This window comes from Parus major, chromosome 2 (genome assembly GCF_001522545.3).
Source record: "Parus major isolate Abel chromosome 2, Parus_major1.1, whole genome shotgun sequence".
Classification (NCBI taxonomy): domain Eukaryota; kingdom Metazoa; phylum Chordata; class Aves; order Passeriformes; family Paridae; genus Parus; species Parus major.
In genome coordinates, this window is record NC_031769.1 from 11,298,670 (window position 1) to 11,325,806 (window position 27,137).

Genomic DNA, 27,137 nt, shown 5'->3' on the forward strand with positions numbered 1-27,137 from the left:
ACTGTCACAGACTGCTCAGGCTGGAGGTGGCTTATGCAAAGACAGCTGGAATTACCACACCACAGAATGAAATCTGTCAGTATGAGAGACAGCTCTTTATATATCATACAACAGCAGACATGACTTCAACCAAAACACCATTTAAACCTAGAGTTCTACATATACAAAAATATTTCATTTATATAGTATTCATATGTGATTGGAGGAGTGAATCTTCAGTAAAAGATTAAAGTCTTTGCCATGCAGAGCATGTAATTCTTGCTCTCAAATACTGTATGGTTAGAAAATTTTTCACATAGTTATTTTGAGAAGAGGAGCATCTAACTGATTTGGTGAACACTGTTAAAAAACAGCAGTGAGTATTTCAGTTGGACCATAACACTGCTATCAGTTACTAAAAAATCCCTAATGCTGTAATCACAGATTGGCTTGTTTTCTGTGGATGTTCAGCTGCAAAGTCATCGTTTGACCCATGAGGGATCTTTGGTTATATCTGCATTTTCTGGGCCAAGTACAGCTTGACCACGAGTGCTCTTCCCAACTGCCAGGTACCTTGAAAAAAAGAAAAATAACCCATGAACAAGTTAGAACCTTGTTAAGTTGTGCAGTTAACCACAGCTCTGCTATACAAGTTAAAAATACTTCCAGCTCAGGAAGCATGTCCTTTGTTACATACAACTTCTGTTTTGCCCAGTCATCATAACAGTCTATCCTCAACTCTTTTATTTGGCTGTAGTGGAATTCTTGCATTACAGTGGAATGCAGATGTCAGATACAAAATGTTACAAGTGTAGAACCAACTCATAGTAGTCTGTTCATACTCCACACACTTTCTGGGCCTTTTGAAAGCGAATCAAACCGAATCACACAAATTCAGAGTGTAGGAGGGAGTTACATCTGCTAAACATGCAGATGTTTATAAAATAAGCAGGATATAATTAACATGTCCTTTTCTAGGTTACAGAAGAAAAGAAAGTAGTATGGAAGACCAAGGGAAGAAATGCAGCCACTTAAATATGACAACTGAACACAGGCTTACTTGTTTGATACATCAACCAGGTTATCACTGCTGACAGCAAAAAGTTGTTCTCTGTGCGACTGCTTCATTTCATCAGAAATCCCATATAAGAAATGACCCATTCCTAGGGAAAAGAAAACAAAACCACACAGTGCTCTGGTGCACGGGAATCTGTCACAGCCACATGCAGGAATGAGAGCAAACTATGACAGGAATGTGTGCTGGAAAGGAATAGAGACTCCCATCAAGCCACTGTTCTGAGAGGATATCTAACTGAATCAAGCATCACGAGTTCAAACCAGGGTGAGGTAGTAACAGTTTCCTATTCAGGGAGAAAACAACTTTGTTTTGGCAAATGATTTCGTTCGTCAAAAATCTGAACACAACGGTGGCCCAGGAAACCTAAGACATAATTCATTCTGAAGAGTGACAGTTCTTTCTAACAGCTTTTTAAACAAACTGCATTTCATGAAGCTTCTATTTTTAGAACTTTTTTTAAATTTTCAGTCAATCATGACGTATCTGTAATGTGAAGGTTTACCCACATTTTTGTATTAAACACAGAAATCTGCATACAAATACTTTCAATGTTTTGTTGGAGTACTTGCCTGCAGCGTTTTAATACTAAATATTATCACTCCTTGAACAACCAGAGAACTCCAAAATAATCACAGAAAAGCTTTTTGTCAGGCAAATAACCATAGGTAAATAAAGGTGGCTGAGAGGATTTGAGTCAGCTAGTCCAACCTCCTGCCCAAGGCAGGGCTGACATCCCAGCCAGGTAAGGCTTTCACATGCATCTGCAGGGCCCAGTGACTCAAAAGCATGAAGGGACAGGCGTGCCTTGCACCAGTTCCCAGGCCTCTGGAACAGCTCTCCTGTTCAGTGCTCTGTTAAGATCTGTGTTCAAATGCCAAAGAATGTTCGTCATCCCTCGCTGACACCAGCACCCAGTGTGCAGACACTGCACTCCTGTGCACCTCGCAGAGATTGCTTTTTAATTCACCAGACCAAAACCAGATTCTGACAGGTAAAAAGCTTAATCTAAGTGTTCTTGTTTAAAAAGTTAGTGTTAATACAAACACATATTAAAATAACACTAATCTTAACCTTATAATTCCTTTGCGTATAGGAAGGAAACATTTCAACTGGGCAAGTTTTGGATTGAAATTCAGCTGAGAGCAAGGGAGACAGAGAAGTGAGGACAGCAAAGCTACATGTCAGTAAACTGAAAAGATAACTACCAATGCATCCTGTGTGTGCAGATCTGCAAAGAAGCTAACACGTTCCACCCCAGCAGACAGCCTTCTGTGCTTTAATTTCTTCAGAGAACATATACACGAAGGGCTAGTGACATTCAAAATCAATATGCCTGCTCAAGTCAGGAAAATAATCCTTCAGCTCTTTCTGAATCAGAGAACCAGTATTTCTTTTCATTTGTCTGCATAAAATGCTCTCCAAACCTAAAATAATTTCCTCAATCTACCTCCATCTGACCCAGAGGAGCAGTATGAACATAGAACTCCAGAAGAGCTGAGTGCATGAGGGCTTTCTGAAAGGGAGCAACAGGAACCAAATGGGTTCATTTAAACTGCTATTATCTTTCATCTGCCAAACACAAATTTTATCATCTGACACAGTTTAGAAAACGATTTTCTTCACTTAAATTAAAAAACAAATAAACACTGACAGCCCTGGGAGGATGATGAGAATGTACCTTTGTCTGAGGGAGCTATTGGTGCATCCACAGCAGCAAACACTGCTAGTTTAGCTTCATCAATATCTTGCTGTGTGAATTCTCCAGATTTGGCCCATTCAACTGCCTTTTCAAATGTTTTCAAGGTGGCTAACGAATTTGGGTCCCTTAGAAGAAAAATAAAAAAATTACTTCAATGAAAAACTGAAAATTCATTTTTTCTCAATTAATTCATAATTTACTTATGCATCACACAAACATACGTGGGGAAAAATAAATTATAAACTTCCATTTTTTCATACAAAAAGAGGTCTATGGGATTTGGTTTTGTGTTTCTTTTCCAGAAGCAGTGTTACTAGCCAAGCAGATCTGGAATTTTAGATACACAGGTACAGAAATTCAGCTGCCTAAAAGTAGTTCCAAGATGGTGTAGAGAGAAGTGGTGTAATAAAAGCAGGTCAGGTAAGCCAGTGCTGTTCAGTGGGCTCCAAAAGCACCACTGCCATTACTGCCCACACCAGGAATATTTATGATATGCCCTATCTTCTCTCAGTTGCTTTTCTTGCCACACCTGTTTTTACTCTCTGTAAAACAGGTGCCACAGGTTAACTGCTACTGGCAAGTTAAGGATTACTGCCAGGACAAGTCCTGCCTACCTGAAGCTTCACACAAAGGCCAGGCTGCTCAAACCTCAGTTAGGAACCCTGGCCAAGCTCTGTGCCAGGCTGCCTTTGGGCTAGGGAAACAACTGAAGCCAGGACTCCATCCACACATTTCTAGTGGGGATTACAACTATAATACATACCTCTAGTTCAAATTTCATCTGAAAATGCCTTGGTAAATCAGATACAAGGTAACTGTTCAGGACTGGCAAGAGAGGAATAGAAAAGAAGGAGCAAGCAGTTCTAGCTCATCACCAGCAGCTTTCTGCTGTATCTTTGATGATTTCAGCCAGTCGCTTTAAGGAAGCTGCATATTTTCAAACTCGGGATCTCAGGGAACATCACCATTCTACTTTATGATCTCAATTTTAGAGTAATCTTAAATTTCCTTTTTTAGGGCCACCTTAACCCAGAAAAAAAGTAAGTGAATGCCAGTTAGTGAGACAGTAAACACTGAAGTGCAGAGGTGCAGCAGCACTGAATCACTCCATTTTATCCCTTTTATTTCACTTCATCTTGAAAGGCTGCTACAATGAAACCAAAAAGAAGACACAGCCAAATGCACGAGTGGTCCCCTCAGCCATCAGGAGGAAAGAAAGTTACCTGTAAGAGTAGAATGTGAATATGCCATTGGGACTAAGTTTAGCACCTCCACCATAAGCCCCTCCTTTCTCTCTGATTTCTGTGTGTAGGAATTTAGCTGTCATCAACCGTGCGAGAATTCGAAGGCTGAAATGAGAGCAATAGAAGCACAAAGATGTGAACCAGGCAACAGTACCAGTCTCAACTGCCTCTAAAGCTCATCCAGATCCCCATTTACAATGCACTGCTTCTTGTAAACTATGACAATCACAACAGCAATACTCAGTATTTAGTAATAGCTGAATAATGTCCCATCACTGTATGAGGGGCACTGAACTTTGCTGCATGCAGTAGGACTGTCAACTCAGGACATGTCCAAGTAGGCAGGGCTGTTTATTCCAAGGTAGGGGATAGCAACCCCTCAGGACTTAATCAACATTTACAGGGCTGCTCAGAGCCCAGCCATGCAACAGTTGCATCGTGAAGATTTTGTAACAAATCCATTGCAAATAATTTTCTACCAACACTCCATTTTCTGCAGTCAGTCCAACCCTTTCCATTTTGTTTTGTTTTGAGCTGTGCAAGCTCCCTGATGTTCTGCTTCGCACCTGGCATAGTCTGCAGCTGTGTAGGGAACTGTTCGAATGCATTCCCCAATGTAGTTCACTGGGAAGGGAAGTACAAAGTGGGTCTTCATCTGGCATGGCTTGAAAGTAGGATCCTAGGAGAAGAACACATTATTGTCACAGTTAGCAGCAGAGACAATTTATCCATCTGAGAACTCTCACTTTTTTGATAGCTAGGAAATTCTGCCAAGCATACAGACACAAATGCTACCCCTGCCCTGCAACCAGGGACATTTTGCTTGTGCCCATATCAGCAAACCAGTACAAAAAATTGCCTTGGAAAACTAAAGGAGAGGGACACCATACAGCAGCTACCAATCCTTGCATCCCCATTTCTCAGTCCTGCAGATTTGACATCATTACCAAGAATTTTGGGTTTAGGCATGGATGTACTCTGATTGAAACAGGTGTTTATAATTCTCCACTTGTAACACATGTATATGTACACTGTATCCCAATCCATTCATTCTAGACATTGAAAATAGTCAGAAACCGTGTGCCCATAAAAAAGTAAACCATTTATGACAGTAGCTGTAGTATAAATACCTGCTCAAACATCTCCTGCAACAGACTCAATTCTTCCTTACAATCTCAATTCCAAATTTCCAGTCCTCTTCATGTCTCTGGGTCTGCAGAGCTCTCTCCTTTGCCTCTTTCACACATCTGCTTGTGTGCTCACTTAAGCACAAGCAGATCCTTACACACCTCCAGTGCTGCTATTTCAGAACTCCCCATCCTTTCTTAAATTCAGAAATCCCATTCCCAGACCCTCACACAACTGGCTGGGCCAAGCACAGCAGTGTATTTAGAGTCAGCCAGCACTGGGCTGAGCTCTCTCTTCTGAAAGGGGAATTCAGGGTATGCTTTTCATTCCTGTAGCCAAATACAGACCTTCATTTTCACCTAATTCACAAATGCTCTTCTGTCAGTGTCATTCACATTCAGAATAATTTAAGGAGACCAAAGAAAAGGAAGGGAATAACTGGAAGTGATTAAGTTTGATGGTTAGCTGTGGAACTGAAGGGCATGAATTATGTTTCAGTGCTGTGATTCTGTAACAGCTGAAGATGAACCATTACTATCAGGAACAGCCCTGTAATACCAATATCCCCCATCAATAATGTACTTACATTAACTAATTTCCTTGTGATCTGCAAGCCACTAACCATTTCACTCCCCACACGTTTCACTTCTGAAGATTTCTGCAAGAGAGCCAGTCCTCATATTAAAAGACGATTTAACAATTTAGACCAAGACTACCACAAATGCAACCCCTTCCACTCAAACCTCTTTGAGGCAATCATCAAACCATTCCTTCACAAACATAAGCAAGGAACTCAATTGCTTCTTTATATTTCCTAAACAAATGCAAACTAATTTTCTTCCAAGAGTAATCTGACATCGAGAGACACCAAGACCCAGATTAAATTAGGCCCATAAAGTTACAAACTATCATTTCACTCATGAGTAAGGAACCAGGACCTTATTCCAGTTTAATGAGAAATTAAGACATCTGTCTAGTGACAGAGCAGATCCTTTGTCAACTCCACTGAATCAAGCATATTTTCTGCCAAATGTCCCAAACATCCTGATAACAAAACAAACTCATATGCAACTGAGGAACTGCACATCATGCCCTATTTGCTTTTGGCCAACATTTCAAGTGAAGCTCAGCTAAAAAAGAATTACAGTTTTATGCAACAGGGAAAGGAAGAAATTCTTTTTCCCCATCCCACACCACAGAAGTAACCCCAGGGTAAGGCCTAACAGCTGATCTGCATTTTTTGTGTCCACTGTGCTGCAGTGATGACACTCCATGGAAAAACAGAGCAGCTGATCATGGAGATGTCTGGCAGATTTCTTCAGACATCCTTACATGAACACAAAATCCGAGTTCAAACCTTTCCTGATTGCACAATGGTATTGACATGATCAAGTCAACTGTATTTGATGCCCTAATCACAAATGACAACAATTCCTCACCTCAATCACATGTGGACGAACAGGTTTTCTCTCTTTTTTGCTTCTGGCTATGCCCTTTAGAAATTTCTCTACTTCTTTAGATGCTTCTGGTATCTGCTGAGGTGCTGCATTCACAGAACATCTATCAAAAATATATATCAATTTTTTTAAATATGGTTTTAATTTGTACCACTTTGTCTTTCTAAACATTTTTCTATTAAATTATCAGAATGTTAGGTGAGTGACCTCAGGTAATCATTAACAAAGAGAAAGGCAAAATACTCAATCTAACATCTAATATGAGAAAAAAAAAATAAAATACAGTCCAACTGCTGTTCTTTAGCTTGACCTAGAACACTTTCAGACCAAAACAGTAGCTGTGTTTGAGCAGTAGCTGTCAAACCACTTCTGTGCACAAGACAGGAGTAGCTCAGTTTTGCAAATAAAAGCATCTCTGAAGGCAAATAATGCTCTCTGTATCCTCTCTTTACAGACAGCCCTAACATGGTTTTGAATTGTACAGATATTTGCATAGTTTCATTTATCATTTCATGCTTTAAAAAACAAAACTTTGCAACTTACACTTCAAACAGACCCATTTTGGGAACTAATGCATTTGACATTAAACACCTTAATGTGCTCTCTTTTACTTTTTCCAATATATGCACAAAGCAAGTTTCAGAATGTCATTGCTTTCCTTTTAAGAGCAAAACAAAAATCCAAACCAAATTATATTCAACTGTTACAAAACAATATAACAGTATTTGTCTAATGGGCACCTTGAAGGAAAAAATAAAGGGCAGATTTTTGACTATTTTGATTATTTCTGTAAAATTGCACAGGTCACTTACAATCTTTGGGTACAACTGTTACCTATAAAATTTGCTGTGAGTTTCTCATACCACTTAAAAACTGAACAAAATGAGCTACCATAGCTACGGCACTGTAAGCAAGGGAATTTAAATTAATATTTCTGTAGTTTTTCCACAGATGTCCCATTTCTTAAAGCCCCATAATACCATGCAGTGCACTGAGAAAAGCATATCCACAGGCCATGCCTCTCTTTAACCAAAATGCTCCTTTTCTTTTTAGCTCACCTGATGTTGTCACTGTTTAATAAATATTTCTTAATGCGTGGTAGTTTGCGTAGTATTGGTTTAATATCAGACATTTCTGCTATTCTCTTCATCAACTTCACCTGTGCAGGAAGGGAAGACAGCAACACCACAGATTAAATCAACAGGAAGAATTAACAAAAACCAGCCTGTAATTCCACAGTCTAGGATTTGGGCCTTGCAGAAGGGCATTATTAACTTCTCACCTGATCCATCCCACTGAACATTTCCTGCAGCTCTCCAGAAGGTGTAAGGTTTTTGCTGGCTCTGATAGAGGCATATAAATGCCCACAATCTGGAATGCCATTTGACAGCTCCTGGGCAGTTTTCTTAACCAGCACTCTGAAATGTTCTTCCTCCTCAAATCTTGGGCTGAAAAAAGAGTACAAGCAGATCTCATGCAAAAGGACACTAATGAAATTTATTTTACTGAATCATTCATCATCCCAAGTTCAACAAAATGCTTTTAAACTGTTGGTTGTCCATTTAATCCACTCTACAGTCATGCTTTTGATGCAATACATATGTTTAGAGTGACATCAGAGATAGAATTATGAAAATAAATCCCAAAGTAGGATCACTAAGAAGAGGAGAATGGTTGGGGGAAGAGTGAAAAAGAGAACCCCAAAACACATGCAAACCCACAAACAAACAAAACCCAATGTACTGTACTTGTTAAATATTTCACTCCATAAATTCATCATGTCTGGCAGATTTCTATCCAAGCACAGAGATGAAAAGAGCACACCCTGAAGGAAAAAAATAAACAAAACACAAAAAACCCTTCACACAAGACAACCACAGCAATGGCCCAAGAAATGCACAGTAACTTTTCATGGAAGTGATGCAATGATGCCAACCTAATGCTACACATCACAAAATCACTCTAATGCAGACTGTGCTACTGAACTCATAGAAGACATGAAATGAGATTGCTCTTCTTGCAAAGCAAGCCTGGCAGTTTCTCAGTTTCTTCTCCTCAACAACAAGCAGCAGATCAGACACAAAATTTCATATTTTTTTCCCCATAAAGTACAAGTTCTGTTCTGGGGTGCACCTTTCTCCAAGGGAATTCCATTAATTTAACTCCAGGATCCAGAGGGAGCAGACCCCCAGCAAGTTTGCAGAAATCTCAAGAAATATTGCCAGAGCTGTTATGCCCAACACACAGATCTATGATGCTGCCAACAGTGACATGTTAACAGAAATCCCTGTGTGTAAAACTACACTATTCTGTCCTCTGCCTTTGCTTCCAAAATACTTTGGAGCACTCAAAAAATATGGTGAGAGATGCTAGTGAAGCACTGCCTTAGACAGAACACCCACATCAAGCACTCCCCTAACAGAAAATACTAAGTTACTGTAATAATCTAATTTATATCTTACAAAATAGGCAAGGGTCCTTTCATCCACAGTTTTCAATGCACATTAGCTTGACCCTCTACTTAGAAGCCCTGACTGACCTATAACTACAGAACTGTTACTGCAAGTGTAACATCTGTAATATTATGATTAAATTTTACCTGTTCATAGACATCCAGGTGTGAATCATCTGGAATGATATGTGGGCTGACAGACATACCACCTGTTTTTAGTTCTATTTTCTGGGCTTGTTCCCTGTAATCAAGGGCTCCACATCCCATCCTGTGAAAAGCAAGAGAGATTTGTTTCCCTTTTCAGTGTATGCCAAAACCAAAATCCATGTAGCATTTGCAAAGTAGTCTGTTTAGGACAATACAAATTTAGCAACTAAACAATTTGGGCATTATCAAGCAAACCTAATACTTCATGCTTTATAAAAGCTTCCCACCAAGCTTTTCAATAAAACATCCTGCTAATTTAAAATTCAGTATTAAAAAGCATGCTTTATGTGCAGGCTTGCTACCAATATCCATTAAGAACATTAACAAAATCATGTAAGTTGTTTTCATCAACAATAACATATTCCTCCCAGCCCAGGTCACTTGTTCTGCTCTGTGCTCCTCTTTCCCCTGTGATGGGATCACTCTTTGTCCCCACAAGGAAAAATTGCACCAGAAGTCTACTCAAGCAAAAAAATTTAATCTTTTCTAGGCTATTTCTCATTTATAGAAATTTTTCAATCTGTTGAGGGAATGCTTGTGTTGATGGTGGGAAAAAAGGCAATGTAGAGACTGGTGGAGAAGGGGAAACAATTTAGCAACACTGAGGAATAAAGAAGACAATTTTCTGCAGGAAACCAACTTATCAGCCTTTCCCTTTAATAGTAATAACAGATGCTGGAATTATTAAAGGCAGTGCTAGCATTTTGGCAAGCTGTATTACTTGGCTGTTGCTTCAGCTTCCAAGAAAGTAAACCTCTCACTTGGTAATGACGCTGCAGAAGAGTGGCACATATGGCTTGAGCTCCTCAGGAAGTGTGTTCAGGCTGGAAACAGCTCGGAAATAAACCACCCCATTGGTTGGCTGAGCACAGTACTGGACAGGAATTTCATCAGCTAGGGATAATAAAAAAGCAAAGAATAACCAGCAGCTTCCTACTACAAACACACAAAAGCAAAATGATTTCTTACAAGAACATCTCATTAAGAATAGCTTTCTGTTGGTGTTTCAGAGCCACTTGGTGTTTAAATTTTACACATTATACTGAATGCACCTGAAGGGTTTTCCTCTATCTGTCTGTGGTAAGGTAATGGGCACCTGGACAATTTGAAAAGAGCATTCTTCTAACAGAGGTCATATTTTAGAGAGAACATTACAATAAAAAGTAGTAACTTGTTCCTGAACAAGTCAAAAAGTTTTTCTTCCTTATTTTTGCCTTCATCCATTCAAAAATTGAGGAAAGCAGTTTCTTGTACTGTACACTCTTCCTAAGCCAGGCCATTAGAATATAGATATTGGAATTTTCATGAAATCAGGTCATTTTTTGCATCAAAATTAAAGTCTTGACACTTGTCGGTAATTTTTGAAGAAAAAGGTCTGTTAGAAATATATTACAGAACAGTATTTCCCTGCAAAATTTTGACAGAACTGTAACAAAATCAGATCTACTATCTCCTACCAGTTCCTGGGGAAACCACTACCAAAGCAGGGAAAAACTTGCACCTATGTTATGAGGAATGACAGTAACTCATTTTTTCCCCATGGCTCCTGTATGTTGTATTCTGTAAAAAGCAGGTAGGGAGGGACTGCAGCAAGGAAGGCTTGCTGCCCTAGCTGCCCAGAGTTGGTAACCCGGGTAAGCCTTTGGAAAGTGGGGAGATTGCTCAAGAGCACTGAATGTGCCAGCTGGAGACCGCTGTGACTGCAGGGCAAGGTGGGAACGTGCCTGGAGCAGGGAGCTGCCATCAGGAGCTCCTGCCAGCCCTGGGAAACCAGGAGGCTGCTCCATGCTGCCCCTGAGAGGTGCCGGCTCTGCGGATCCACTGCCACGGCTGCCCAGACGTGCTGGGCTGGACAGGAGGACAAAGAGCACAACTGTGGGCCACAGAGCCAGGCAAGGGCTGGGCAAGGGGCCACAGCCGGGCCAGCAGCCAGGGAATAACCCAACAGCGCTGCTCTTTGGGACATGAGACAGCGGTGACACTAACCTGTGAGTGCTGTCTCCAGCACAGTAAAGGGGATTTTGGGCTCGATGTCAGACACTTTCAAAGCTGGGAGACAAGAGGTATCCTGAGGTTTGCTTTGAAGAGCAATTAATTCCAAACCTAGGAAGGAGAGAATACCAAATTGTTATTTTCAGCTTGTAATGAAAGTGCTGTCAAGACCTAGAACCTGCTGAGATGATGCTGGCCAGAAAATCTCAAGAGTCAAGTTCTGAGTCTTCTATCAGCAATTTTGCAAATATTTTACTAAAGCAAATTCTGCAGATTATCATTTAACAACAGCAAAGAAAACATTCTCATTAGATTCTTTTTTCAATCCCTTCTTCACAACCTGTTTACAGTAACATGAAATTTAATCTTTAAGTGACACCTGCCAGTCTGTCCTGTCACTCAGTTCTGCAAGCATCGACCCAGACCTGGCAGATAAGAAGCTTCTTTCTAACCCAATCTGCTCCAGTTCTTACTCAAGTGCTCTGTCAGAACACTGATGCAGCTAAATTGTTGTGATTACTTTCACATTTCAGACTTTCAGATACTAGCTGGTCACTTCTGAGTACTCTCCAATTTATCTCTGTAAGTAGAAAGCCTCCTCTGATTTTGTGCTCCCCTATCTCCTGTCACACACCAAAGCTTCAGAAGATTAATGCCACATTTTTGGAGGATTTCTGTGACTAGACACTGCTTTAACAAAATTAGATGACTGCCCACGGTTTTCAAGCGTTAAGTTATTCTCCAGTATAAGTTAAACCCAGCATTACTTTTATAGTTGGCTTTTTAACCAGAAAATAGAAGAAATATAATTACAAATATAAGTTTTACAGGAACATGGAGCAGACCTCACACTCATAAATAAAGAGCTTCAAGGTACATGATATCTAAATATCTGAAGAGAGAGTGCCAAGAGGATGGAGCCAGGCTCTGCTTGGTGGTGCTGAGCAAAAGGACAGGAGGCAACAGGCAGAAAGTTATGCACAAAAAAGTTCCAACTGAACATGAGGAAGAGCTTCTTTACTGTGAAGTGACCAAGCACAGAATGGATTGCCCACAGAGGGTGTGGATCTCCCTCATTGGAGATATTCCAGAACCCCCTGGATGCACTCCTGTGCCACGTGCTCTAGGATGTCCCTGCCTGAGCAGGAAGGCTGGCCCAGATGACCCACTGTGGTCCCTTCCAACCTGACCCATTCTGGGATTCTGTGAACTCATCTTCGACTCAGTGCAAGTTAATGTGGGAAAGAATAAACAGATTGGTATTTTAATACAATTTCCTTTATTCTACCCTAATGAAGACATTGATCATTCTACTTTTGTGTGTTAAAACAACTGGAATATACCAACCATACACTGTAGTGTAAGCACTGCACAGCCCTGTAACACGTACACAGAAATCTGCAACAAAAAAAACCCATCCCTTTCTGAGCAAATGCTGGAGAGTGCCTGAGAATTTAAGAAATTCTACAGAACAACAGCTAAAGAACGATTATACAAATAAAAATGTGAAAAAGCAAGCTAACCTTTTTCAAAGATTTGTGTTTTTTCTTCTTCAGAAAGTGCATTGACCTTTTTTTCCAGCTTTTCTGCTTCCATTTTTGCTTGTTTATCATGGTAGTCCTCCTCTGGACTCATTGAGAGAGTCAATTTGTGTGGATTATCCTGCAGAAATATATCCCAAAACAAAGCATTAATTCTGAAGGGAACTTCCCTGCCTCAGATCATTGCTCCATCAGCAGCAAACAGCCTGTGCATCGTTTGGCTTGCAGGCTATCTAAAGTATCACAGCCACACAGACTGCACCTTGGTTTCATACAGAACAAGCTGCTGTGGGGAAGAGGCTGCTCACCACAAGAACAAGCACCAACAGCCTTCTGCTAAGTTTCAGTCTGGAGTCAGAATCCTTCAACAGCACACAGTACTCATTAGTTTAATTAAATCCAGGTTAAACAACTGTGCGTAATGCTACAGAGCTACATGCTCTAAGTTTTATCTGGAGGGTGTTCTAAGATGGGGCAATTCTGTTAAATGCAGGAGGGTTTGATTAAACACCTCTTTCAACCTGCCCAAGCTTGAGTGCACAGAGATCCCATATGATGTAGAATATGCATGCCTTATCCTGCTCAGAAATGTTTTACACATCAGTCTTGTGTAAAGAACTCCAGGCATTATGCAAGTGTCATAACTGCTGCTGAATTCTTCTTTGTTTATACCAGACTGTGGAATTTTAATATCAAAATTACTCAAGCAGCTCCCATTTTCCATAATAGGAAAGGAAGGCCAGTCAAAAGACAGTGACCCCAAAAAACGCCCACTTCAATGTAGGAGTCAAACAGCAACATCTGGCACTGACAGACACCGATAATTTGGGACATTGTAATCAGATTCTGTTTTATGAGTTCATCTTCCCCATGCCTGTGTGAAAAGACTACACAAACCTGACTACAGAGTTAAAGAGGGAAACACAAAATTAATCAGCCATAGTAAAATGGACAGGATGAATGGCATTCTCTCCCTTGCTGCCTGTCTGCTTTAAGAATTTCCCAGCACAAGGTACAACAGTGCAAAATCTTATGATGTGAGAACACCCAACTATTCTCTTCATTTCCTACCAAGATGTGCCTTTGCCTCAGCCCCCTCAACAGAATTGTACAGTAAAGGGCATTCACAAAAATACTGCACTTGTATTTCTTCCCTACAGAAGCCAAAGCTTTAACAGCTCCCTACTACCTCCAGACACTAGCCAATGATCTTAGGAAAACTGATTTCAACTGATGTCACTGTCTCTCACTGCTTTTGAGTATATTAGAATCAAGATTTACTCCAATCAGGGTGACAGTTACTTATAATAAATCTGCCTTTCAAAACAAACAAGTTGACTAGGGAAAAAAGAAAAACCCAAACAAAAACCTACCAAAAAAAGCAAACAAACAAAACAAAGCCAACGAAACAAACAAACCCTACAAAAAACCACACCACATTTTTATTGCTATCACTGGAATTTTTTTTATTTTTGTTTTTTTTCTGGAATTTTTCTGGAACTAATTCAGGGCTTCAGAACTAATTCAGCGTTATAATGTCTTTACTGCTTATTTTTTATTTCTGCAAAAACTCCAGAAGAACATATGGAAAGGAAAAGAAGAGAAAGAGCAGAAAGTAATTGGCATTGACAGCAAAATTCAGACAGCAGTTAAATGAAGATGAGGAACACCAAGACAATCTTACTTGTAACCAAATCCTTTGCAAGGAAAAGGAGATACACCTTGCTACGTCAATTCTAAGGAACACATAACTGAGTCCAAAATTTTCTGTTCACATCTGAACTTCTCATCAGGAAAGAGATGTGCCCTTCTATATGAATCACAGTTTGGTAAAACACTAGCATTTGATCAGTGTTCTATTAAATGTGGTTCCAAAAAACCAGCCAGATAATTTTTTCTTCTACTTTGGAAAGTGAAAACTGAAACCATTATAATTAATGTTTCGTTTGAATATGTTGCCATTCAATCTACTCCTAGAAACAGGCAATATGGTGGTATAAAATTAGCCTTCAGTTTAACTTCAAATACAAAACTGTGATTTAAAAATTAATGCAAGATAACTTTCCGTAAGTTTGCCTACCTTGAAGTATGTTTTAACTTTTTCCTGAAGAAATCTGGGATTTTCTTTAAGACACTGCCTGAACTGAGAGACTTTATCTGCAATCTTCAGAAGCTCCACTGGATCCCCATCTTGATTCCAGCAGGAGGCTATGTACTGAACAGGAAACAATAATTAGGTGAGCAGGACAATCCAGCTACATTTTTCTAACTGACAGCATCCACGCTCCAAAACCACCTTAACACTTACACTTGAATAGCAGACACAGAGTGAGTTGCCTTAATGTAGCTGTAGGGGAAAAATATTGTTCAGATAAAGGCTCTATTCCATCATCACCCATCCCCTGTCCTCTCCATTCTTGCCTCTAATTTCACCATACCAAACCATTTTTTAAATTACTTTTTTTTTTTTTTTGCATAGCTGTCCATATCTGGAAATATACTGTGATATTCTTTAGTCCTTCACATTAAAATTAATTTTCCAGCTCAAAAAAGAAGGAAAACAGAAACTGGCAGTAGAGACAAATTAGTACAAATGTACTACAGTTTTGTATCAGCTAGCTGAAATGATTTACAGGAAGGTGACTCAAATGTGAAGTATGTAAATCAGATGAAACTTTGGAGAAAGAAAATACTAAATAACCAGAAATATCACCAGGATATTTCTTTTATTTTCTAATTTGAGTTTGCTGAAATTGCTATTTAAAGTTCTCCAAAACACCACAAATGCAAGATACTAAAAGTTTCTCCATTTCTACTCTGTGAGAATAGAGAGAAAAACAAAAACAAAGCAAAGTATAAAAATCCCAAGACATATATAATAAAAAAACAAACTTTAAAAGGCTTTATATAGAGAAATAATGCATCATAACTGTCAAATCCACTTTCTCTTTTCTCACGTCTTTAACTACAAGCAGGTTCATAAGCCCTCAGCATTCTTCCGCAGGAACTGTTTTTATCTATTCTGTGGAAATTCCCTAATATGATACAAAGTATAGTATTCTTTTAGACCATGCTTGAGCTAATTCTCTTGAAATAACTGTAGACACTCCTTATTTGCTGCTGCTGTGGGGTCATTACAACACTTCAGTCCTGGTTCCCAGTAGGCAGTATAAAAGTTTAACCATGTATGTAAGAGCACTGTCCCAGGAGATTTTGAACACTGGCAGGCTTGGGGCCATGATCACTTCTCTGGTGTCACAGATCAGCCCTGGCTGGCACCTCAGCTCCACACAACCACTCACTCTCTGCTCCTCTACAAGATTTGGGGGGAGGATCAAAAGGGTGAAAGTAAAGGAATTCCTGTGTTAACAGGTAAAGCAAAAGCTGTGTGGAAGCCAAGGAGTTCATTCCCTGCTTTCCACAGGCAGATAGATGTTCATCATCCCCAGGACAGCAGGGCTCCATCACATATACTGGTGACTTGGGAAGACAAACCCCATCACTCCAAACATCCCCTTCTTTTTTTCTTCCCTCAGCTCTTACTGCTGAGCATGGTGTGAGATAACCCCTGGGTCATTTGGGAGTCCCCTCCCAGCTCCTTGTCCCTCCTGGCTGGTGGGGTGGGGGGACAAGCAGAGAAAGCCTTGACATTGTGCCAACACTGAGCAATAATGAAAACACCCCTCTGCTATCAGCAAACCCAGAACAAAGCCCCCTTCCAACCACTGGGAAGGGATTTAACTCTATCCCAGCCACCTGGGAGAGCTTGTTCCAATGTCTGACCACCCTCTTGTGAACAGCTTTTTCCTAATATCAAAACTCATGTCACCCATCTTGGCTTTCACAGGATTTAAGAAAATCCCACACAACATCCTTCATTGTTAGACTGGAAAGATATGGATTTGATGGATGGACTATTGGATGGATAAGGAATTGGCTGGATGGTGACATGGAAGCAGTTGCATTCCAACAGCCAGCATCCAAAGGGAGATCAGTAACAAGCACTGCCTGTTCCTCAGGGGTCTGTACTGGGTCCAATACTATTCAACACCTTTCTCAATTACAGAACCAGTGGCACTGAGGGCACTCACAGCAGGTCTGCAGATGACACCAAACTGAGAGGTGTGGTGAACACTCTGGAGGGAAGGGATGACATCCAGAGGGACCTAGACAGGCTTGAGGAACGCACCTACATGAACCTCACGAAGTTCAAACAAGGACAAGTGCAAGTTCCTGGATTGGGGCTGGGGAAATGACCAATAACAATACAAGTTTAGTGATTTAAGGTTTGAAAGCAGACATGTAGAGAAGGGCTTGGGGATATTGGTAGATGAGAAACTGGAAATGAGACCACAACGTGTGGTCCCTGCCCAGGGAGCCAACTGTATCCTGGGATCCACCAAAAGACTCCAGGCCAGCAAGGCTGCACCTCTACTCCAGCCCCATTAGAGCCCACCTGAAGTACTACATCCAGCCCTGGGGCCTGCAGTGCAAGACACACATTGATCTGTTAGAGAAGATCACAGGAGGACCACAAAAATGATCAAAGTGCTGAACACCTGCCCTACAAAGACACGCTGAGAGACTCGAGGCTGTTCAGCCTGGAGAAGGAAGGGGCTTTGGAGAGACCTTACTGTGGCCTTTCAGTATATGAAGGGGGCTTATAACAAGTGACTTTTTACACATCCTGTACAGACAGGACAAGACCAATGGTTTTATACTGAAAGAAGGCAGATTTATATTGGACATAAAGAAGAAATTCTTTACTGTGAGGGTGGTGAGAGAGTGGAACAGGAGCTGACAGAAGCTGTGGGTGCCCCATTCCCTGGAAGTGTTTGAAGACGTATCAAAAGTGCTCTGAGTAACTAGATATAGTGAATGATGGCCCTGCTTATGGAAGATCTTCAAAGGTCCCTTCCAATCCAAATCATTCTATGATTCTAAGATCACTTTAGTTATAATTAGGTCTCTATAACTAGGCCCTCATCAAAGTGTGCTTCTAAAATGTGACTTCAGGGAAACAAACTGAAACATAACTGTCCTCTGCAGGAGTATTAACACTAAATGCTGCAAGACTGATCTTTAAAAGCAATAAAAATTCTAGAGCTTTCTTTTCTAGAATATAGACATAGCAGCTGAATCAATTTCAAGACTTAAAAATGTTGAGTGATAAAGTTATATGCATAATTATTTCATCAGATAGAATTACAACATCTGAAGATGTGCCAGAAAGTACTATTAAGGTCAGGCATATTTTGCCAGATTTACCATGAAACATGACAGGCACTTAAATATCCCCAATTTGCCTATTTGGCTACATGGCAATCTGATTTGAAACAGCTTTTCTTTGTGCTTTCCCATTTACAAATCTCTTGTTAATCCAAGGCCCTGTTTCTTTGCCTAACTGTATATATCTAGGAATTAAATCCTGCTCATGCAAAGAATATACATCACCTGAGAGACGGAAAGGAAAAGAGCCGCTGCGGAACTGAAGCTGCTGCAGGGTGGAAAGGAACAGACGAAAATAAAAAAAGAATGGGTGCAGGAGACCCTGATTTCCACAGTGACAACAAATACCACACCTCACTCATTCCAAATATAAGATGACTTGCAGACTTCTTCAAGACACAATACTCTGCTGTGGAATGGATTTTCTGTTAACAGTTTGGTATTAAAATCTGAGGCCAAGAATTGCATTTGTGTACATTTTCCCTTGTGAATCAAGAAATTAACTTACAGCAATACAATCCTAAAGTCCACAGAAAAATACAGTCCTTCTATTTGTCCTTTAGAAAATACACAGCCATCTAGGCAGAACATACAGCTCCCAGAGCCAGTATGATATGCCACTCACAGAAGTAGCCAGTGCTACAACAATCAAAGCTGCTGTTCAGGCAAAGACGGCTCACTGCCTGATTAACTCATACAGTGGCAAGTCCACAGACAGTCTGACAGCGACTGAAAAGGAAGAAAGATGTACACAATATGACAAAGGAAGAGCCCTTAAGTGAAAAGTTTTACATATCAGTAGCCAACAAAATAACCCTGTATTTTTTAAAGACATAGGTAGTAGACTATTTTTAACTGTTCTTAAAAAAACCATACACACAGACTTACAGATGTCAGGGCAAGTCCAAAACTCGTAGACTGATGCTTCAACTGTATTTCAATTTTGTGAAGTAGAGCTTCAATCCTATCTTCCTCAAATCCTTTCCTTTGGGAAGGGGTGATGAGAGAAGGAAATCATACCCATTAACACTAAGTGAAGTTATGAAAATGAATTACTAGATCGATAAAGGAAGCATTACAACATAACATCTTTAACACTGAATTAAAATTGATATGAAATAATCTAATCATGCTGTCATTGAGAGAAACTGAACTAACATGAGTAAACTCCTAAAGGTTATGTTGATGAGAACAAGGTACAATACAGGAAGTAGACACAAGTTTTAAGAGTATTGAACAATATTACTTCTGCTTTAGTGCCTTTATTGTAATGTAACTAGATTTTTAAGGCATGTAATTATATACAAGTCTGTGTCATTACGAGCCCATATATTATTATTTTAACTAGGAGTATTCTTAAAAATTTAGCATTACTCACGCAATAACTTCATCCACTGTTCTATCAATTATCTGCTTCACAGTAACAATGTCTCTTTCAGCAATACCCTGTAGACCCACACTGAAATAAGCCTCTCTTGTTGAGCCATTAAACCTAGAATAAAACACAACCAACTCAGTGACAAGTACTAGAACTTAAGCATTAAAGCTGCCAACAAAGGTGGGAGAAGGGAAAAAAAAACACCCATTTTTTCCACATATACAAACACACAAGATTTGAAAAGCTAGATAGAAAGTAAAATAATTACCAAAGAGGCAAGAAATGGAACTTACAAGCATTTTTTGTTCAAATTCAGTAGTAGTAGCCACTTTTAAGAAAAACTACAGCACAGGGTTTTAGAGAAAGAAAAACAACTACAGAAGTAAAGCTTTTTTTTCTCTTCATCTTCCCATTCATCTGTAGTTTCTTTCAGATAAAGAAGTCTCTCTTTTTAAGGTGAAAATTTTAGCATGTTACACTAAACACATTCTACTTAGGCAGGTGAGTGGAACAGTACTTCTAAGGCAGTGTTTGTAAAGTGGTTATGGTGAAGTTTTCAATGTTTGCTGCAATTATTATCAACTGTATTAAAAAAAATTATTAACAGTAAAGACAACTTTGTCCAAGCTATCAGGCAGGGCTAATCACAGAGCTCACCTTTAGAGAAACAAATTGGCACTAACAGAAATACAGAACACCTAGCAGTTGAAACCAAAACCAATAAAAAAAACCAGAACAGGTGCTTATGCACTTGCAAACAACCACTACTACACATCTAAAAACCACAGAAGGAATTCAATGGCAGATTCAGGCACTGGCTTCTGCAGTACTCGTCTCTGGACTCAAAGTTCTTCTTGTAGATTCATCACTACAGTCATTGAGGCAAATTAAAGCCAGCTCACTGAACAGTTCAACTATGCATCAATCCAGCCAACCTGGAAAAGGACCAGCTGACAAAAAATACAACATAATCCCTACTTCAGCGTCTAAAGATGGATTTCTACTGCCAAGCCCTGGAATATTAAGATGTCTACATGGCACAGGACTTGCACAAAGCCAATTACTTCATGTAGAGACAGGTCAAGCCAGGCAGAGCAAGACATTAAAATCATGGGTGAGCATAATAAGGTTTCCCACTCAAACACCTGAGAGAGTCACTGGAGAAAAAGGCATGATTTTTGTCATTCTCAAGTCTAGAAATCAGTCAGATGAATCACGTCTGGAAAGCACATCTGCCTTTGTGCTGACAAAAAAGGCAAAATGTGATGAGCAGCTGAGGCCAAGTTCAATGCAGATAACGCACCCACGGAGCCTGCAGTGCACAGCATGCTCAAGAGATGGGCTGGGAGCTGCAGCAAGTGCCAGCTGAAATACCCTTTTGTACTGAGGTGATGGCAAGTTAACAGCACCTGACTGGACAAAGGCCCACTTGTGACAAACCTACCTCCACTAAACCATAGAATTAAAGCAATAAAAGAGTTCACAAACACTTCTGAGTAATACTTAAATGTCCAGAATGAACAACACAGATAAATCAAGGCACTGAAGGTATTCCATATTTTATTCCATCTATCCATTTTTATGGTTCATCAGCTGTAAACAATACAACTTTGATTAAACCAACTTAGATTCTTTCCAAGTACTTTGATGGGCCAAAAGTTACATCTGAGAATGCTTTACAGTTCACCAGGAGAAACTCTCATGATGTTTTAATATTAAAATAAGAGTACTCTGGTGTAAATTGCCTGTATAAGAAATCAGTTTTTCCAACTTAAAATTACTTTTTGGTTTTTCTAACATTGCTTATAGTGAAGAAATTTAAATTGCAACACTTACCCAACATCAGGAGAAAAATCTGTACCGACACCAGACTCAATTAAGGCTTTGTAAAAAGGAGAATTTGGCCCATCAACCAACAGTGAAGACAAGAGGCTTAGGGTGAACGTTTCAAAAGTATCTGTAATACTGAAGAAGAACTATTAGTTCTTAAAAACCACATGTGATACCCAGTATCACTGTGTCCATTTCGAAAGAACTAGAAAACAGAGGTAGAGGGAGCAAGAGAGATGTAACTGTCAGCTGTGAACCCCACATCAGACCTTCATCTAATTTCTCTAATATTTTCTATTAGGAAAATAGGAGGGCTCTGCATCTTTCACCTGTGGTAACTACAAGGAAAGCAATTTAAATTAGACTGTAAGGGGAGACAAGTTAGTAGCAGAGTCATACAGAAGAGCTTGCACATGGCAAGGAATTGAAAGGAAGACAGTGTTTTCAAATGTCTCATCCACTGAACAGTTCTGGAAAGCAACACTTGATTTTTCTTGCATCCATCAGCTAAAGCAAACTATTCAGCACTTAAACTTTTATTTACTAAAGCAGGATTGAACTATTTTCCCATGGCATTATTTTCTTTAGAGATGACATTTATCAAGAGGGACTGGGGACAAGAAGCACGCCTGCACCTTGCTTAAAAGATCTAAAATTAACCTTTTATTCAGAATTTCATTTTGGTATACTTACTCTGTCAACAAGTAGCTGACGCTGACAGTGGTCTGCTTGGAAGGATCAGCAGCAAAGGAGTCTAAGCCACATGTTACCCTGTGTTCTCTCTATAAAGTACAATAAATGATACACACTAAACTCAGAGCAGAAGTTAGAAACAAAAAACAACTTGTATCTTCATAGCATCATCTTTCCAATTATTGAAAATAATTTTACAGATGCTCATGAAAAAAATCAAGATCCATGAACAAATACACAAACACACATTATCTTGAAAAATGTGAGTGGCATCTCAATTTTAAAAGTGCACAATATAGGAGAGGATGAAGAAAGACTGGCCATAAATAACATTCTGAGCTGCTTCTGATAGAAATGTTTACATTTCTAGACAAGCCAGGGAAGAAAATGAGGAGGGGGGATGAAGAGAATGGGAAAATTACTTTTGATACCAATGTTTAGAAGATTAGATACCATTAGAAAGCTTATTTCCTGACACTAAGTATCAGTATTTCATTCATTAGGCCTGAATGCTTTCCAATAAGTGCTTGCTTCATTGCTTCAAATGACATGGGACTTGAAAATTGGAAATAAGAAAAACAAACAACTGCAGGCAATCATTACGTTACTGAAACACAAAAGTAAACTGTAGTTTGTCCCTCATGTAACCAAAAATAAAAATACTTCAACTCATTCACACTATTCTAAAAGAGAGTAACTCCAGCAGATTAGGTTAAAATATTAAGCTGGAGGGTTTTTGGGTTTAGTGGTTTTTATTTGTTTGTTGGTTTTACTTACAGGCTTTTCCCAGAGTTTCTGTTTTGGGATGTCAGTATTTGATTCAATTCTTTCAAATTTTACCAATGCTTCCTCGTGTATTTGCTTCAGATGTTGCTCCAGTGGAAAATTACCATATGTAAAAAATCTGCCATTTCAAATAAAATATTGGGATTAAGCATTTGATATAAATTTTACAGTAGCTACTTGTATTATACTATGAATTTCATGTGCTTTCAAGTAATTCTGTTACATCTGGAGTGGAAAATAGTTTGGTGGAGTCTTCAACTTATGCAACATATATAAAACTCATGGATTTCTTGATAAAAATCCACATTTCTCAGCTTGTGGGCTACAAAACACTTTATTATTTTCATTACATTTTTATTCCGTTCAAATTTGTTCAGCTGCAGGAATATACAATGTTCCAGGAAAAAAAAAATTAGTAATTGAAGCCAGAAACCCAGTGCTCCTATGTTTCAGAAGACAAAATTCTTATGGACTCACAATTTATGTATAAAATACAATGATTCATGTCCCAGGTTTTGTCTGTCTATAAAACATGGAACCCAGTTTCCATGGGTCACTCCACCAAACATGTTCCCATACATAAAAGTCTTCCACTGGATCAAATATGAGCAAAAGCTATGCCTTAGCTAAATCTCATCCCTTCATTAAAATCTCAACACCAGTACAGTAAAATACTTGGGAAGATGAGAAAAATCAAGAAATTATGAATTCACTGTCATGACATAAACTGATGTTCCACAAGTGAATTAATCAGAATAACAGACTGGCCACAAAATTAGCACAGAAGAAAGTATTATTTTCCCACATGTAACTTTCAAACTAACTTCCAGTTTAAACCTTGCTAGTACCAATCAAATCACTACCTGAATCCAATGACTATCCATTATTTAGAGTACTCTACAGTAATAGGTGACACAAGAGGAAATTAAATCATTAACTTGTAACCTCTAACTTAATCTGTGTTACTTCAAAGAGGACAGGAACCCTTAGATTAATCTATGCTACTTGTATCTTAACCCTCTAACACTACTGCTGAACACTTTATGCTCCCTTTTCCCCCGGCTCATATGAGTTCAGGTCAATCAATCCCCGCAACACATCCTCATGATCAGACAAACACACACACCTAAGAAAATCATCCACCTTTCTTTCCCACTTTCAATTCACTCTTCACTACTCTTTCTAGAAAAAAATTCCTTGCTTCCACACTGGTCCAGTGCTGCTGTAGGGCAAAGGTTATCTCTGTTGCTGCTATGTGCATAAAAACACTGCTTCTGGTTTTTTCCCCACAAAAATACAAGCAAAGCACTAACCCAATAACCTAGGAAGTTAGTCACCAATCTCACATACCTGGAATTGCTTGGATGATAATGTGTGGCATGGAACTGCTTAAGCTGCTCCCATGTAAGATCAGGAATACATAATGGATCTCCACCAGAAATTACACCATAAGTGTGATCAGGAAGGATTTTGTTCTGCAGGTGCTGTGCAAATATCCTCTCATTATCTGTCTTAATAGGAAAATACTGCATTTCAGTGAAAGCCACCAAAACACATTTTAAAGACAAAAGGTGCTCAGAGCTCTAACTTACACAACCCCCTCACATAAGCATGCAGTCCCATGTACTTTAATAGAGCTAGCTACATTTCCATGCTAATGTAAGAGAGTGTTTTGCAATAAAAACCATTAACAAAGTGCCCTTCTATAAGTTAAAAAGCTTTTGACAGGCTAACTTTCAAAAAAAAAAAAAAAATCTATGCAAGTGTTCACTTTACTGAGGACCTAAATTCTCAAAAGGAGGAATGTGAATCTCTGGTGTAATGATGTCACTGATAACCTACAGCTGAAGCTACTTCACCATCTGCAAGAACTTAAACCAAACATCCACAAAACTTACAAACGCCCCTTTCATTTCATTAAAAACAACTCCTTTGAAGACTAGTGGTGTCTGAGGATCAGCTGGGTTCTCATGTTCTAACCTCCAACCTTCTTGCCTGAAAAATTAATAACAGCAAGTGTTAAGAGTTTGAAGGTTTTGTTGATTTGGGGTGGTGGTTTTTTTTTAATTTAAGGTTTGCATACTTCTCAAACTGTCTTACCAGAAATCCAGCTGGCGTAAACATGGAAAGAAAGCTGCATCCAAGTACACTGACAGGAGATTCTGGAAGTCCTTGGGATTTTGTGTTGAAAATGGATAGAGTGTGTAATCACTAGCTGCATATAAATGTAAAAATAATCAGAATTTTTGAAAGTCTAAGATGTATTTTGCCCTTGTTGTTTTTTAATTTCTCATCCATACAAATAACTCGAAGAGAAGAAATGTACTAAATGAAATGTATTTTTGCTGAGGAATACATCTATTTAACACTGCAGCTATTTTACCATGGAAACTTTGCTTCAGCCATATATCCATATAAATAATTAAATGTATTTTTGTATACTATAGAGCTCCAGCTCTACTGGGACTTTGTAACTGACAAATGAACTAGACTTGTCTTGCCTTGTTAGTTTTTCACAACATTCACACCCAATAATAATGGTTCCCCAAAGCCAAATTAAGGAGAGCAAACAGACAGCTCTACTGCAATAAAATCTCATGCATTTTAACTGGTATTATTTCCTTTGGGCTTACCTGTGAATGCATTCATAAAAGTAGACAGTGACCTGTTTAACATTTTAAAGAAGGGATCTCTGCAGGGATACTTTTGGGAGCCACACAGCACCGTGTGCTCCAGAATATGTGGGACCCCGGTGCTGTCCATCGGAGTGGTTCGGAATTGGATACTGCAAGAGAGTGCATGGAGAGGGACACAGTCATGTGAGACAAGTTCACCCACTCCTACCTGCACAGTGATTTATGGGAGCATCATCACTGCCCAGGAGCTACCATGGCACAAGCCAGGTGCAGGGAGTGCTCAGCCATCTCTTTCAGAGGGTGTACGGCCTCTGCACTGCTATTTCTGGAGTTACTACAGGAGTGTTCAGCACATGAGTAAACATACTTCTTTATACCTAAAAGGCTCAAATAACAAACTCCATGGAATGTTATGGTTGCATAACCTGTCTTTGAAAGTTTTCAAGGCAGGGATTGGACCTGAATTAAACACTGACACTGTTTTGAGCAGCAGACTGAACAATACGTTTTATCTGTTCCAGCCTGAAAAATTCTAAGAAGCCCTACAGAGGAAGTACTGTCCTCCCTGTTATCACAGAATAATCCAGCCATGATGCCAGATTACAACTGAAAAAACACAAAGTGATGTGGAGATTGAATGTGTAATACCAATATTAATGTCTTACCTGAACAGATTATTGGAGTCCTCCCGAGCCACATGTAAATACCTGGCTCCTGTCCCATCGTGACTAAGCTTCACTGCAGTCAGGAACAGCTCAGGAACAGCTGTCACCTGCATTGGAAGAAAACATCTGTATTGCAGTGTGACTTTGACTAGGTCAAATAAATTGTGCGTGATATAGGAATTACAGTTTGTTAGTCCTATATACAATACTGGCTTATACAGTATTAAATAAACTTTTGCTTCCATGGGTTGAGAGGAAAAAAATAATTGCACAAATGGAAAATAAAATCTTAATGAAATTTAAAACCTGATGAAAGTATACTACTACCAAAGAACCACACTCTTATGGTACAGATAAAAATTCAGTCATAAATACAAGAAGAAAAGGCATATATTCAAATATCAGTGGCTAGGGAAGATACAGAAAAAGCAAGGACCCTGTTCTACCACTAGCTCTGTCACTAGCAATCACTTCTCACAAATAACCTTTACTCTCTACTTTGCTTTTTTCCTTTAAAAAAGGAGAAAAAAAATCAACATATTTCCATGGCAGCCTTCCAACAGAGGTATTAAAAGCCTCTTAGGAAATAAAGTGTTACCTGAACGCGTTTATCTAAGCACATTCACACAGTGAAGTTCCGTTATCTGCCAGGACTTTTGGAAGGCCACACTGGAAGATCACATGCGCAGCAGACACACAGGCTCGTGGGGGGCATCATTTACTCTAGAATTAGCTCACTATAAGAATATGTATTAACGGCACCTAAACTATTTGTTTGCAGAGAACTAACTACAAGGAACTCCTGAATAATTTTATGACTGACCACCCAAAGCAAGGCAAGTATTTAAGGCGCAGACGCCTGGCTTCACCCAGGTGCCTTCCAGCCACGGGTTAGTTTATGAGCACAATCAGAGGAAACCAGCGGCAGGCGCCGCTCACCTGCTCCACGGTGAAGCCGTGGATCTGCTCGCCCACCCGGTACTGCAGCGCTCTCTCATGCGCGGCAACGCTCTTCCACCTCCACGCCCTCCGACTCAGGGACCTGAAACGACACAATTTCCTCTAAACAAACGCGCTCCTGCCGGCGGTGCCACAGCCGCCACGGCCACCGGCCCGGGCTTCCGCGGGGAGCAGGGCCCTGTG

The 27,137-nt window shown here is 39.6% G+C and overlaps 1 protein-coding gene across 1 annotated transcript; it reads right to left on the minus strand.

Annotated features, from left to right (window-relative positions):
* Positions 1 to 67: 67 nt before the first annotated feature.
* On the minus strand, positions 68 to 27,051 carry PITRM1 (pitrilysin metallopeptidase 1). The gene is made up of 26 exons (XM_033520433.1): positions 26,934 to 27,051; positions 25,995 to 26,101; positions 25,327 to 25,478; positions 24,794 to 24,908; positions 24,592 to 24,688; positions 24,044 to 24,204; positions 22,685 to 22,811; positions 21,908 to 21,996; positions 21,221 to 21,349; positions 19,385 to 19,498; positions 18,895 to 18,991; positions 14,858 to 14,992; positions 12,760 to 12,898; positions 11,231 to 11,347; positions 10,006 to 10,138; positions 9,185 to 9,305; positions 8,334 to 8,410; positions 7,868 to 8,033; positions 7,644 to 7,744; positions 6,568 to 6,688; positions 5,715 to 5,786; positions 4,567 to 4,679; positions 3,980 to 4,105; positions 2,736 to 2,881; positions 1,040 to 1,142; positions 68 to 552 (listed from the first exon to the last, which is right to left on the minus strand). The coding sequence occupies exons 3-26, from the start codon at positions 25,454 to 25,456 to the stop codon at positions 459 to 461; spliced, it is 2,823 nt and encodes a 940-aa protein (XP_033376324.1). The 5' UTR covers positions 25,457 to 25,478; positions 25,995 to 26,101; positions 26,934 to 27,051; the 3' UTR covers positions 68 to 458.
* Between the last annotated feature and the right edge of the window lie 86 nt (positions 27,052 to 27,137).